Below are 13,074 nucleotides of genomic sequence, written 5' to 3'. Positions count from 1 at the left end.
GTGTATTTAGACAGCTATCTAAGTCTTGAATTTATGCTGTTGGTTATTCTGTCTTGCCAGTAGTTACAACTACTTCCCTTTTTAATCTGTTCATACTGAGTCATTGACATTACTTCGGTCTATGGCCCTTCCTCATATACTTGTTAGTCAAGCTGTGAGGCCTGTGGGTTGTCTGTTGGATGATTGACCAGCAGACACAAATGAAACTTAAGTAGTTTATGTTGCAACCTGTTGCCCCCCTTCCCCTCCCATTCCAGTGAGCATGTAATTCAGGAAAGACTCGCTAGTTTTAAAGACCAACTCTAAAACCACTTGTTCTAAAACATTTTCTTGTTAGGTCCCAATATACCCAGAGTTAGAGCTTTGGAAAAATCTTTATCTCCCGCCAATATCAATGAAATCTTATGAAACTTCTCATGACACACCCTTTCCAGTGAACTTGTCTCAACTATGAAGTCATGGGAATGCAAAAGGGATTTTTTTTTTTAATTACTTGAAGTTTACTTCACCTCCCAGTGCCCTCTCTTTCTCTCAACCACCTGTCTATCTGCAATGACTGCCAAGTGTACAATATTAAACATGTGGACAAAAAGTAAAGGTTATTCGAGAGATGATGCACTGAAAAGGATTACAGAAGAGGTGAGATGGACCTCCCAAATGTAAGGGACACATTACACAGGCGTGTGCTTTTCTGAGTCAAACACTGGCTGGACGCATATTGCCTAAAGGCGTCTCTTCATAGATTCAAGAAGTCAAAGCAAGCATATAGTTTGTTCTTCTTTTTTCCTGTTTTTCTTGCACTGGTATTGTATTGGTGCAGACATACAAATTGATTACAAGAATTGCTATTCTTTTGATGAGCTACTAAATGAAAGTTCAAGAAATAATTTGCAGCCATAAAATACATGCTATAGCACAATGATATGTCTTCTTTCATGTACTTAAAGTTATAAGGCGTTCTCATTTGTCAGTGTTACTTGAATTCAATGGTATTCAGCTCCTGCTGTTTAGTGTGACTGTCCATAGGATGCTTTGGGGATCAGTTTCATAACCCTGATTCTTGTTGAGAGTACATTCTGGCCTCAGATTGTCATCAGCTGTAATCCCTGACCCCACCCACATTTCTGTCTTTCCCTTTCCTCACTTTCCATCTTTGAGTGGATTTAACCAATACTGAAAGACACGTGCCTCAGTGTTGGGCCTTTAAACATGACTATAAGACTCTTATTCTCTGTAAATCCCTTTCACCCAACGGAATTGTTTTTTAAAGGCCATCAAATTGAATACTGGTAGCTGTGCAGTCATTGCTTCCTTTCTACCTCTGAAAATGCACAGATATTTAAAAATATTATGAGCCTGTTGTAGAAGATGAAACTAGAGAAACATTCTGGTACAAAAGGACAAAGACAAAAGTGGTCATAGGCAGCTGGGCATAAAGGATCCTCACAGACTGTTCATCTTCCTTACTTTGTATTGATTGCTCCTATAGTGAACTGGCCTGTAGTTCATGCCTGGCCATTTTTGTTTAATTGTATTATTTGCGGATGTCACACAGAGAGACTTTGACCTGGGTTACAGATAAAATGTAAAACATTTCCTGTGTCCTTTCTGCGTAAGCTGTAGTTTAAAGTTGGAACAATAGTGCTGGATGAGTCTGTACCAGGCACCAGACAGTGACAATCACCCCATGTGTTCTAACACACTTCTCCCCTTTGAATAACAGTCTTGCTTTTCTTTACCATTCTTTCCCATCCTTCTTCCAAAAATGGCCCTGTAATGACCATGCCCGTTAGGAAAGAGTGATGATGGTGTTTGTCTCTGACCTGCACTGCACAGCCTGAACAGAGTACGCAAGCTGATTGCAGACAAGATTACATGCAGCCAAATTCAGTAGTTCGCAATAGAAATGTAGGGCTTAACTTTTTTGTGGCATAGCTAAACATTGTCCATGGATCCAAGCTGTCTCTCTGTATCTCCCCCCATCTGCTGTCATCTGAGTCAGCTGTTTGTAAATTAGCCCTAAGTGTCCTGATTGGAATCTAATAATGCTTGAATTGGATTTTTTTTGTACAGCTCTTGTTGTAAGATAAAAGGAAGTTATCTCATCGCAAGTATAGGTTACCCAAGGCCAAATTTAACTTTGGTAATTGGCTGGTCATATCAGTCATAGTGACAAACTATTACTGTCTTAGTGTTACAGCATCTTTTTTTATTGCCAGCAAATTCTATAAGAAAATCAACAAGAATTCTATGGAAAAGACTAAAGTGTGTCAGTTCCCTTTCTCCACTGGTGAACAAATATTAACCCCCCCCCAAAAAAAAAAACAAAAACAAAGGGTCAGGCACATCTTTGCACTAGATGTCGTTTTACTCCATTACTGGAAAATGTTGTTTATATTGAGTGGATTTCAAATACTCCACCCTGCTGCAGGAAATATCTAGTGCACCAAATATGTATCAATTCAAACAGGAAATGTAAAAGTGTAAGGAAGAGGAAGAGAGAAATGGGAAACTATTGAGAGACAGAACCGCAGATTGTTGGTTTTGGTCTTTTTCATTGGATTTGACAGTGTTTAGAACAAATAAGGATCCAGTGTTTTCCATCCTATGCCAGACTGCTGAAATTGTGAATTGAATTGACTATGACTTGGTAATTTGAAATGGTCAAATGGCTGTCGAGCTGATAGTGCAACCTCTGGCCATAGTTGACTGCTGATCCTGTGAAAGGAAGACGTGACAGCAATAATACAACCCAGCTTTTCCCAATATGTTAAGGTAATGCACATCTGCAACTTAAACGAGAAGAGAGACCCTGTTTTTTCACCAGGCACCAAGTGGCACTTCTTTCTCTGAGGTTGCAAATGTTTTTTTTGTTTGTTTGTTTGTTTTTTGGAACAAAAGAGGGTCCTGTTTAGATTAGTCATTTCCCCATCTTTTTTCTTTTTTTTTTTTTAAACAGAAGATGGTATGCAGGTGGGCAGGCCTGAGAACAGCCAGAGAAAAAACAATGAGTCATTTACAGTTTGGGATCCTGAGTGCTCAGATTAATGCACCGGGACACCCCTGTCTCATTCTTTCGCTGAGGCCAATGCAACACCACATGGAGGCCTCTCAGTGCTCAGAAGCTCCTTTCAATTCAAAACAAAGGGGAAAGTGTTGATGCAGCAGGCTCGTCTCATGGAGCCTGCTGGAGCTGTAGTATTGGCAACAGCGCTGTGACTGTTGACCTGAAAGACTTTATTTGTGTTTGTTTCTTCAACTAAGCTGGGCCACTTTGCTGCCAGCCCTCCTCCCCTTACTGACAATCCCCAAAAGTCATTCATGACCTCTATTGTATAGATAACTGGTGGTTTACCCATTTACTTGGGTTGATGAACATACAACAATGATAAAGAATCATTTATAGATTGCCAACAAGGATATAAAATGACTTTCCCGGATAACACAGGAACCTTTACTCCTATTCAATGTGACTCTGTGGTGTAGAGTCATGGCCGATTGACTCAGTGACACCAAAGTCAGGTTACCTGCTCAACATTGTCACTTCTTGTATTTGTTGTCACTGACTACCAGGAAGAGTGGGTGTTTTAATTTTTAAACAGTCTCTGTCTGACTGAAATTATTGACCAGTGTTATCTTTTATTTTGAGTATTTTCATCTGTTTTAAAGGACACAAACATTATTAATGTTAGGGCTTACCCTAACCCTGGAAGCAAGATCCAGATGACAGTGATGAAACAACTAACATGTCAGGATGGCATTATGGTGATTTGTATTTTTACCCCTGTATTGCTGCGTGCATATCCTCCCCTCTGCCAACCCCAGACTATTAAGTGCATTATTTACCCTACAGTCAGAGCATAGAATTGTGCCTCTGTTTCAACAGCGATTAAACAGTTGCGTTTTTGTAACTGTCCATTCTAGGTTTATGTGTGTGAATTTATAGTGAAAACTTTGATTCGCTGCCACCATTAGCATATATTTTTTGATAATGGATTTATATTTCATAATTAACTCGTTTCCTTTTTCCCTTTTTTTTTTTATCAGCTTGTGCTTCATTTATGAATGGCTGCCTCTGCCTGTCGTTCCTCCCTATCCGTCCCTCTTAGAGGAGAGGCTAGGCCATGACAAGCAGATCCTCATTATTCTCACTCTCACTGGCTGTTGACAAGGATAGCGATACTGATTCTCTTTTACTCTTCCTTGTCCAAAATCTCTGCTTCATTTTCTTGCGTTGGCTTTGACCAAAATACCCACCACCACCACATCAGCCACCTTTCTAAATCTCTCCTGCTGCACAGGCTCAGCACTCAAATCCCTTTGATTACAATTCCCCGAGACCTCTGTGCTGTCTTGCCTCCCTAGATCTGTTGTTGCATCAAATATGTCTGTGTAGTTCCAGCTTCATTAAAGTAAAGTCTCAGCTTATGTATACACTCAAATGACTGGATATTTAAGCAGAGGTTAAGATCTTTTACTAGCGTTTGTACAGCCATGTAACCACCAGATCAATCAGGTAACTGCAGCTCGGCTTGACACCCAGAGCTTACTGTCTGACTTCCTGTCAGCAGGTTCAGTGAACCCCACAGCTTCAGTAACCTGCCTCAATTCTGCACTGTGGGTTGAACAAAATAACTATTGACACTGCATTCCAATGCTTTTATCAGAGAAAAGTTACATCAAGTTGAGGTAATGGAAAAAGTGGGATTATTGTACCAGTCCAATTATTTTAATTGAGGTGAAGACTGCTGTCCTTGAATTGTTTTTATTAAAATAAAAATACAGTAAAACACCACAGATTTTGGCCACTTGAAAAATGTGTTAAACACCATCTGACAGTCTCATGTGTTGTAAAACGCTCTCAGACAAATTCTCTCTACAGAAATCTAATTGCTTTAATGATCTATTGTCAAATCCACTTAGGGGAACATTTGAGAAGTCTGGTGTTCCTGTACTATTAAACCTATGTCTGCTTTTCACAGTCTGCTTAGTTGAAAGTACGATTTATAGTTTTTAAATATCTGCAGGATTAGGCTCTGTTTGAGATAGAGCAAAGTGAGGAAGCGACTGCATGTAAGTCATTTGTTCCTGTGCTCTTCTCCTGAGTGTTACTGGTGTAGTGCTGAGACTTGTAGGGCACAGGATAAGACAGTGGATGGGAGCAACTTTCCACTCGACTAGGAGAGCGGACCTTACCCTGACATGCACTGATTTCAGGCTGGTCACACTTCACTGAGTCGGCTGGCAATAGGGCTTTTATCAGGGCCTACTGCTACATGAACAGCAATCACATTAGAAATTACACATGACATATTTTAAAGCCAAAGGTAACCGGAACATTATTAAAAGGGGGAAAATAACTTTGAAGTGTTTGGACCTTTTTAACCTTGCACAAGAGATCGTCATCAGAGTGCGACATAAACTGCCCAATAGAAGTTAACCTTATACATAGAAATACGCTTCATTATGAAAGTAGGCAGACCCCTTTCATTTTTTATTTTTTTTTTTTTTGCGGCCTTATGCTTGATGGAAAAAAAGACTTTGTTTCCCACATCAATCTACACTCAATACCCCACAAGACAACTGGTCTTAAACATCATGTCATTGAAATGATCAACAGCTTACTGTTGGTTTTATCAAACGAGACAATACTGTTCTGTAGTTTTTGCCAACCGTCACCATGGAGACGGTTCCCTCTGGCTGCTGTCATGAAGCCCAGATTGGTGGACCTTTGGATGGAGTTCAACCAGAGTGAGGTTCATGGCCACTTTTCTTTCTTTTTCCCTGATTACTAAATTTTTCTAGATAATCAGCTCTATGCACACTCCTGTTTATACCAAGCGCCTATGATGGAAAATTCTGATATTGATGACCCAGTGAGAGCTCAAAGGAGTGTTGTATCTTGGTGGGGGTTGTTATGAGTACAGGTCTGGGACACTGGAACACCATATATTTTGACTGTTGACACTTGTTTTGAGAAACTATAAAAACCGTAGGCTTGAGAACATCAAGCTCACGTTTACCCTAACCCTAACCCTAACCCGTTTTAGCATTCATGAATGCTAAATAAAACTCAAGAAAGACAGCTGACGTGTGAAGACTTTCTTTTTAAAATTCTCTATTAACTTTTTGCCACCACACTACTTACATTTAAGGATTAAGGAGGCCACTGCACTCTTGGTAACATCCATAACAGCAGAAATATTTTGAAACCTCTCCCAGGTCTTTGCCTCAACATGATCCTGTCTCTTTGCAGGCTTTTCCTTCCACCTCATTATTTCTGCTCTAATGTGCATTGTCAGCTGTGAGATTGATTTTTACCACAGGTAAACTTCAGTGAAGCAGTAGTAATGTTTCAAAGATGATTAAGAGAGAAATGGGAGGCAACTGTGTTGGCGTGACATAGCAAGGTGTAGGGTCAGTTTTTCCTTTTTTTTTCGGATTAATAATAAATAAATCAGTTTTTGATTGGATATTACAGGGTATTGAGTGAAGACTGAGAACAAAAATGATTACAATAGGTATGGTAAACAATTGCAAAGAATTAAAAGGTTTCTTGTGCAGATGGTGGCATTTAGTTCTTACTTTCCAGTCCTATTATTTGCAAGTAAGCCATCAGATATTTGTTTTTATTTAAAGAGTTTTCTTCTATAAGACCAATTTTCATCATGTGGAATCAGCAGCAGTGTGGGCAATATTTATGTCGCTGTGTGTGTAGAGTTTTTTTGTTAACTTTTCCAGAGTTTCAGGGCACACACACGTGCCCCTGTAAAGATTAGTAGAGCAGGAGCCAGAACACAACCTTTTAAACCGCACTGGCTCATTAGCCACAACATTCTTTGAAAATGATTGGCTATTCAAAGCCTCACAGTTTTTATTCTCACTGATGTTCACAGTAGCTGGAATCTTCTCCCTGTCTGCCCAAATCCTACCTGTGGCCTTCACCTGGTCTCTGGATTATTTACAGGCACTGTCACCCAGGCGTGCACTCATGGACCAGCCATAGGTCCACTGTAGCAGAGAATCCTTTGAAGTTTACTCTAATCAGCACTGCAGCTGCAAAGAGCTGCTGTTGAGTGGAGCTGGGGCTGGGCTGGGTGGGGGGTTGGCTGGTTGTGTGAATGCAAATGTAACCAATATGAAAATGGATTATTATTCCATACAAAGCAGTATGCACCAGTCTAAAAATAGCTCCTGGGTTGCTCGTTTAAACTGCCATTAAATCAGTTTTTAAAAAACTGTTTCATTGTTCCCTACCCTATAACTGCTACAGTTAGCCTGCACTGTAGGTTTTATTTTTGCTGAATATTCATCTAGCTGTCTATTTTTGGCACGATGGGCTAATGATTTCCCATCATCTCTGTAGTCTAGTCTTACAGTAGCCTCCTCACTGTCTCATGGAATGACATGGGGTATTCTAAGCCTCTGTAGTGAGGCTGAACAGACTGGTAATCCCTGGTGGCTTGCATTTGCAAGCATTAGTATGGGCAGTTAAAGTAGTGAGGCTTTCCCTTGATATCATCCTGCATCACGTGAACATCTCTGTGAACTTGAAGCATTCAGAAAGTCAGCGGCAGATCAGTCAGCAATGTTTACTTTTGTAAATACAGAATCCAGGACACACTCTATACTGAGGGTTCACTGCTGCTTTTACAAATAGAGGCATCACCAAACCAAAGCTTAGAAACATCATGGGAGCTAAAGTTAAGATAGCATATTTTGGTAACTTGGATGTAAATGCCTTAAGTGGCTAATGGACATTTATAGTCAGCTTGGACCACTCAATAGCTTGGTTTAAGTCATGGATAGCCATTAGTGATTCCTTGGCATAGATTGTATTACAGTAAGGTCACTTCTTACCAAAGCACTAAGGGGGACCGTCTGATCTGTTCACCACACTTAAGAGCGCAAAGACCTTTAACTTAGAGTGGGTGTTCACTGTTAGGCTCACCCATTACTTAAGTATGGGTTTGGTTGGAGCTGCATTTAGACCATAAAAAACCATTCTCCACACCCACTCACAGTTGGCTTGGTCTGGCTGAGGAATGTTATAGTTTAACCTCTGTTGCTTTCTTCAAATGGTTTATATTGCCAGAATCATATTGTTTCTTCAGCCATGTGACTGTGTTGATAAACTATAAATGCATTTACAAAACTTTGAAAACATTTGAGTGGTTGGTTGTTTTATTGATTTACCAATAATTAAATTGACTAATATACTGTGGCTTGAGGGCCACCTGGGAGAGGGTGGAGGGGTTTTAGATTCACCTATTGAAGAGTCAAAAAGCCTCAGCTTACTATCACCACACAGTGGTAAGTTCATAGAGTTTTTATGAGCTTCTAGGAGAAGATAGCATGAGATTTTGTTCCCACAGTTTGTGCAACTATGTGCTTCCTGAACTCAAGTTGATGCTTATTGTAGGAGAATCTATGGGCTGTCAGCATAATGGGAGCATGGGTCTTGGTTATGTAGAAAACAGGCCAGTTCACACAAGTAATTCTGCTCCTGTCTCTGTTCCGTTTCTGTGCTTTCAGCCACTCTTTGTACTGACATAACAATAAGAAAAAAGATATTTCCTAAAGCTGTTCACCAAGGTTTTCTCTGATGAAATAAACTAAAACCACAAGTCTTAACAAAATTGAGTTGAGCTGTGGATGAGTGTCATTGTCTCATAAGCTGCAGATGCTGATCTTTTATTAATGGCTGCAGTCATCAGGATTGTCAGTTAAAAGAGGCCAATTTTATCTCTGTTGATTGCTTGAACTCGTTTTCGACACCTTGCAAAAAATGCAGTTATTTCACATAGCGGCAGTGATGTTTCATACTTGACAGTCATTACGTTTTAATGACATTTGTACTTGACCATTCTGCATGAAGTGATAGAGAGGAAATGAAGAGTTTACATTGGAGTGCAGCCAGGGCCAGCACAAGTATTGATGTGAGATTAGATAAGCCCTCCCCATGAAGTGAAATTTACGTCTCACACAGCAGCAGACATGTACAAAACAGATGCATTGATAAGCAACATTAAATAGTGTTTATAAAAAAAAAACAAAAAACAAAAAAAACTAAAAAACAATCAATGGTTCACACTGTTGCCTCACAGCAAGATGGTCCTGGGTTCAAACCTGGGATTAGGTCCTTTCTTCCTGGAGTTTTACATCATGTCTGGTAAAATTGATGAGAAAAATGGTGGTAAGTTGGAATATGACTTAAAAATCATTTTAATTTTCATGGTTGGAAGAGTCCTCAGAGACTCTTCCGCTGGTTATTTTTAGACAAATGGCTACTTTACATTCCCCTTACCATAATGTTCATATCCGACAGGACTAGCGTCTGAGATGATGATCTGCTTCTTATTAAAATGTTTCAGAAAACTTATTTCTTACTTTTCCTTTTAGGCCTAGAAATATATTCACATACCTTTCTGTGAATATAGATAGTCACTGGTGCATGTTTCTCATCTCACAGAACTTCCTGAGAACTGGACTGACACAAGGGAGACCCTGCTGGAGGGCATGGTTTTCCAGCTCAAGTACCTGGGGGTCACGATGGTTGAGCAACCCAAAGGAGAGGAGCTGTCTGCAGCGGCTGTCAAGAGGATAGTGGCTACGGTGAGTGACGTCACGCATAGCCGAATTACTAAACTAATGGGGGACCACCCAAAATGTCTTGTCAACAGAACATTTTTCCCATTAAAATTACATTCTCTGAGTTTCTCACCATCATCAACTCAGCCTTTTGAAACTCCTGATGCCCCCCCCCCCCCCCAAACAAAAGGCCCAGGCTGACATTTACAGAAGGATACAATTGGTTTGGACACTTTGGCTCATTGTGCAGCTCAGAAAGCTTTATCGTGGTAGAAAAGGCTCAATATGATTAGATCTGGCGGCTCAGTGGATAATGAAGTTAACCGTGGCAAAATGGTCTCAGCACACAGTGATATATGGACAGAGAGGTAGAGCCTCTGATTGGTTATTATCTGTCTGTGCCCTTGGTGTCCCTCTGAAAAAGATGTTAAGCTGCTGGTTGAGACGTTCTTAATTTTGCGTTAATATTTTGTTATTGCATAGGCTGAACAATTTAAGAAATTGAACTGACTCTCTTGTTTTCAGTCACACATGTACCTGCTGTTAAACTTGGTTATATTAACTTGGTTAACTCTTTATTCAGATATGTTTTTATATTTTTGTACTGTTGAAAACTCCAAGCATTTAGCAATTTCAATGGTATCTTTTGAAAGCTTGAATACAGGTGATAAGTTTGAGTTTTAATTGGCACTTAACTCCATTAAGTTTTTCAATTTCATTATCTTTCTATCTCTCACGCTCTTTCGCTTCCCCCTCCTGTTTTCCCTTCCTTATCCTCCAGGCCAAAGCGAGTGGAAAAAAACTCCAGAAAGTCACATTAAAGGTCTCCCCTCGAGGAATCATTCTTTACGACAGTGCCTCCAACCAGCTGATAGAAAACATCTCCATATACAGGTCAGTCTTCTTCCAACCCTTTAGCTCAGCGGTGTCAAACTCAATCACACTCCAAAACACCAAAACTCATAGTACACATTATGTTGCGGGCAAGAACAGGACAGAAAAAAAAAAAAATTATTGAACAGACTAAAACTAACCATGTTTTGAATAAAAATATGAATTGAAATGGACAGAATACTATATTTTGCCCCCCAAAATAAAAAGACTTGTATATATTTTGTTCTCCATTAAAAATGTCTACTAAAAACTTGAAAGCCTAAATAAAAATGTAAATTTTAAGTGTTAAATTACAGCCACATTAGCTCCACAAACAAGACACATTTTGTACACAACTAAAAACATCCACAGATGCCTGATTGGTGTGTTGTCTGGGGAAGCTAAAATTAGGGTTCTTGCAGGTAGCCTATGGTTTGGCACAGCATGAGTGTTATGGGCGCCTCATACAGCTAGGCCATAAAAAATTTGAGAATTGAAACGATCTTGCAAGCAAGATATTATTGTATCCCGGGCCGGATGTGACCCGCAGGCCTTGAGTTTGACATACATGCCTTTACACTCATCTTGTGTCCTGGATTCAGTTGGGTGAGTCCGATTTGAGAAATACTTTGACCCTGAGTTTGTCTCCATGATTTGCAATGAAACAAAAATTTTCTTTTTCTTTTTTTTTTTTGTTTGTTCTCATCAGTCACTTGATGAATGTGAGTGAGGAGGTGTAATACTAGATTATATTACTGTAATACTAGAATAGATGGTCCATCAGCAGTTTGTCTGATCAATCTCAATTTTCATGGTAGCAACACTGTGTTTCTGAGCTTTCATCTCAAGTGTAACTTACCTACACACACTGAGCCCCTCGAATAAATGTCCACAGACGTCTGAACCACCCCAGCCTGCACATTTAGATCTACCTAATCGCCATTTGGCCTCGAGTTTATGAGCAAAGCTTAAATCACGTTCCTGAAATTCCAAATTTATGAGTCTACATATCAAATCAAGATGGGACTTTCCATCCTTTCTCCAAGTTTGACCAGACTTATGTTGAATAACACTTTTGAAAAGCTGGCAAATTGAAGACTAAATCCCAACTGTTGGCAAATTCCATAAGTTACCTCTGAGCAGTTTAATTGACAGGCTGTCTTCACCAATCATATTTCCATCTCTACAGGGTGGCTTGGGGATTTTTATGTATTTTAGAGTCAATTTGTCTGACTCACGCCATTTATCTATATTAAAAATCTAGTCTCTAAAACTGGCCTGAACCTTCTTTTTTTCCCCAGACTGAACTTCAATGACCCAAAGTCCATCAAAGGCAGGATGACAGATATTGCTGTCTCAGGCTAAGATGGGCTGTATGAGCAACAAAATGCACTAAGATCAAGCTGAACAGTCAAGTCAACATCAGTTGTTTTCTTACCTGTGTAGTTTTGAATCACTGATAATCAGTGTTACAGCTAATGAGGATATTTATCCTGAGTTGATCTAATTGCTGTTTTTATGATTTTTTTTTTTTAATGCGCAAAGACTTGGGCTGTGGCTTGTCCCCCTCCCCCCCAAATCTGATTTGGTTGATCAGTGTGATAGGGTGATTGCTCTTGGATGCACACCAAATTAACTGTATAGAAAGGCCTCTGTAGTCCTCAGAGGCATCCAGTCCAGTCCTAAAGGCAGGCAAGGCAACTTGATTTGTATAGCACCACTCATATATTCAGCATTTCAGGGTTAAAACAAAAGATTTATAACATTAAAAACATTGAAAGCATTAAAACAATTACATAAAAAATGCTGCTACTCCTACTACTACTACTACTAATAATAATAATAAATAAAAATAAGATGATAAAAATCAATTTTAAAAATAAATTACAAAGCAGTGACTAAAAGGAAGCAATGGTTTCAATGGACTTAGTGAATGTGGTGGTAGAATGTTTTTAGACCTGTTTTGAAGTGGTTACAGAGCTCGCAAGCCTCAGGTTTGTGCCACAGGTGAGGGGCATAAATACTAAAAGCCACTTTACCCTGCTTAGTTCTGGTTCTAAGAACAGTGAGTAAACCTGTCCCTGAGGATCTGAGCAGCCTCGATGCGTAGTAGGGGACTAGGAGGTCTCTAAGGTATTTAGGCACAAGAGCAAACTTAACAACAGTTAATTTGTGGTAGTAGGAAATCTGATCTGACCACAATGCAACAACCAGGTGTAATCCTCAAGTCTGACCTCGGGCAACTTCTGGAGATCTAAAGACATGTTTTTTTTCCTAAGAATTCTTCCTTTATGGGCATCAGAGATATTCTTGGAAATAGAACAGTATAATTAATCGAACTATAACACACAGCACAATTTCACAACATATTTCAAACCACAAGAGGTACAAATATTTGACAGGTAGACTTTGTTATAAAATGTTGCAAATTGAGCATTGGTATTCTCCTCAATATGCTTGTTTGGTCCAGAATATAATAAACAAATCTGGTTGTCAACAAATTTCCTTTTTTTTTATACCACTCCCATCCCATCCCATCCCATTCCCATTCCCATCTAACAGAATAGTCATGACATGATTTTTTTTTCCATGTCATTCAGCCCTATTTGT

General features: G+C 39.5%; 1 protein-coding gene across 2 annotated transcripts in view; it reads left to right on the top strand.

The window, feature by feature from the left end:
- The window catches only part of ldlrap1b (low density lipoprotein receptor adaptor protein 1b), a 30,602-nt gene that overhangs the window by 3,352 nt on the left and 14,176 nt on the right, over positions 1 to 13,074 (top strand). For both annotated transcript variants that reach the window (XM_029494416.1, XM_029494415.1), the window contains exons 2-3: positions 9,473 to 9,615; positions 10,373 to 10,485. In XM_029494416.1, coding sequence (XP_029350276.1) covers positions 9,473 to 9,615; positions 10,373 to 10,485 — 256 coding nt within the window. The remainder of the gene's footprint in view (positions 1 to 9,472; positions 9,616 to 10,372; positions 10,486 to 13,074) is intronic.

The sequence above is a fragment of the Echeneis naucrates genome, chromosome 22 (assembly GCF_900963305.1).
Source record: "Echeneis naucrates chromosome 22, fEcheNa1.1, whole genome shotgun sequence".
In the NCBI taxonomy this organism is placed as follows: domain Eukaryota; kingdom Metazoa; phylum Chordata; class Actinopteri; order Carangiformes; family Echeneidae; genus Echeneis; species Echeneis naucrates.
The sequence above is the reverse complement of the archived record's forward strand: the minus strand, read 5'-3'. Positions and strand labels throughout refer to the sequence as shown.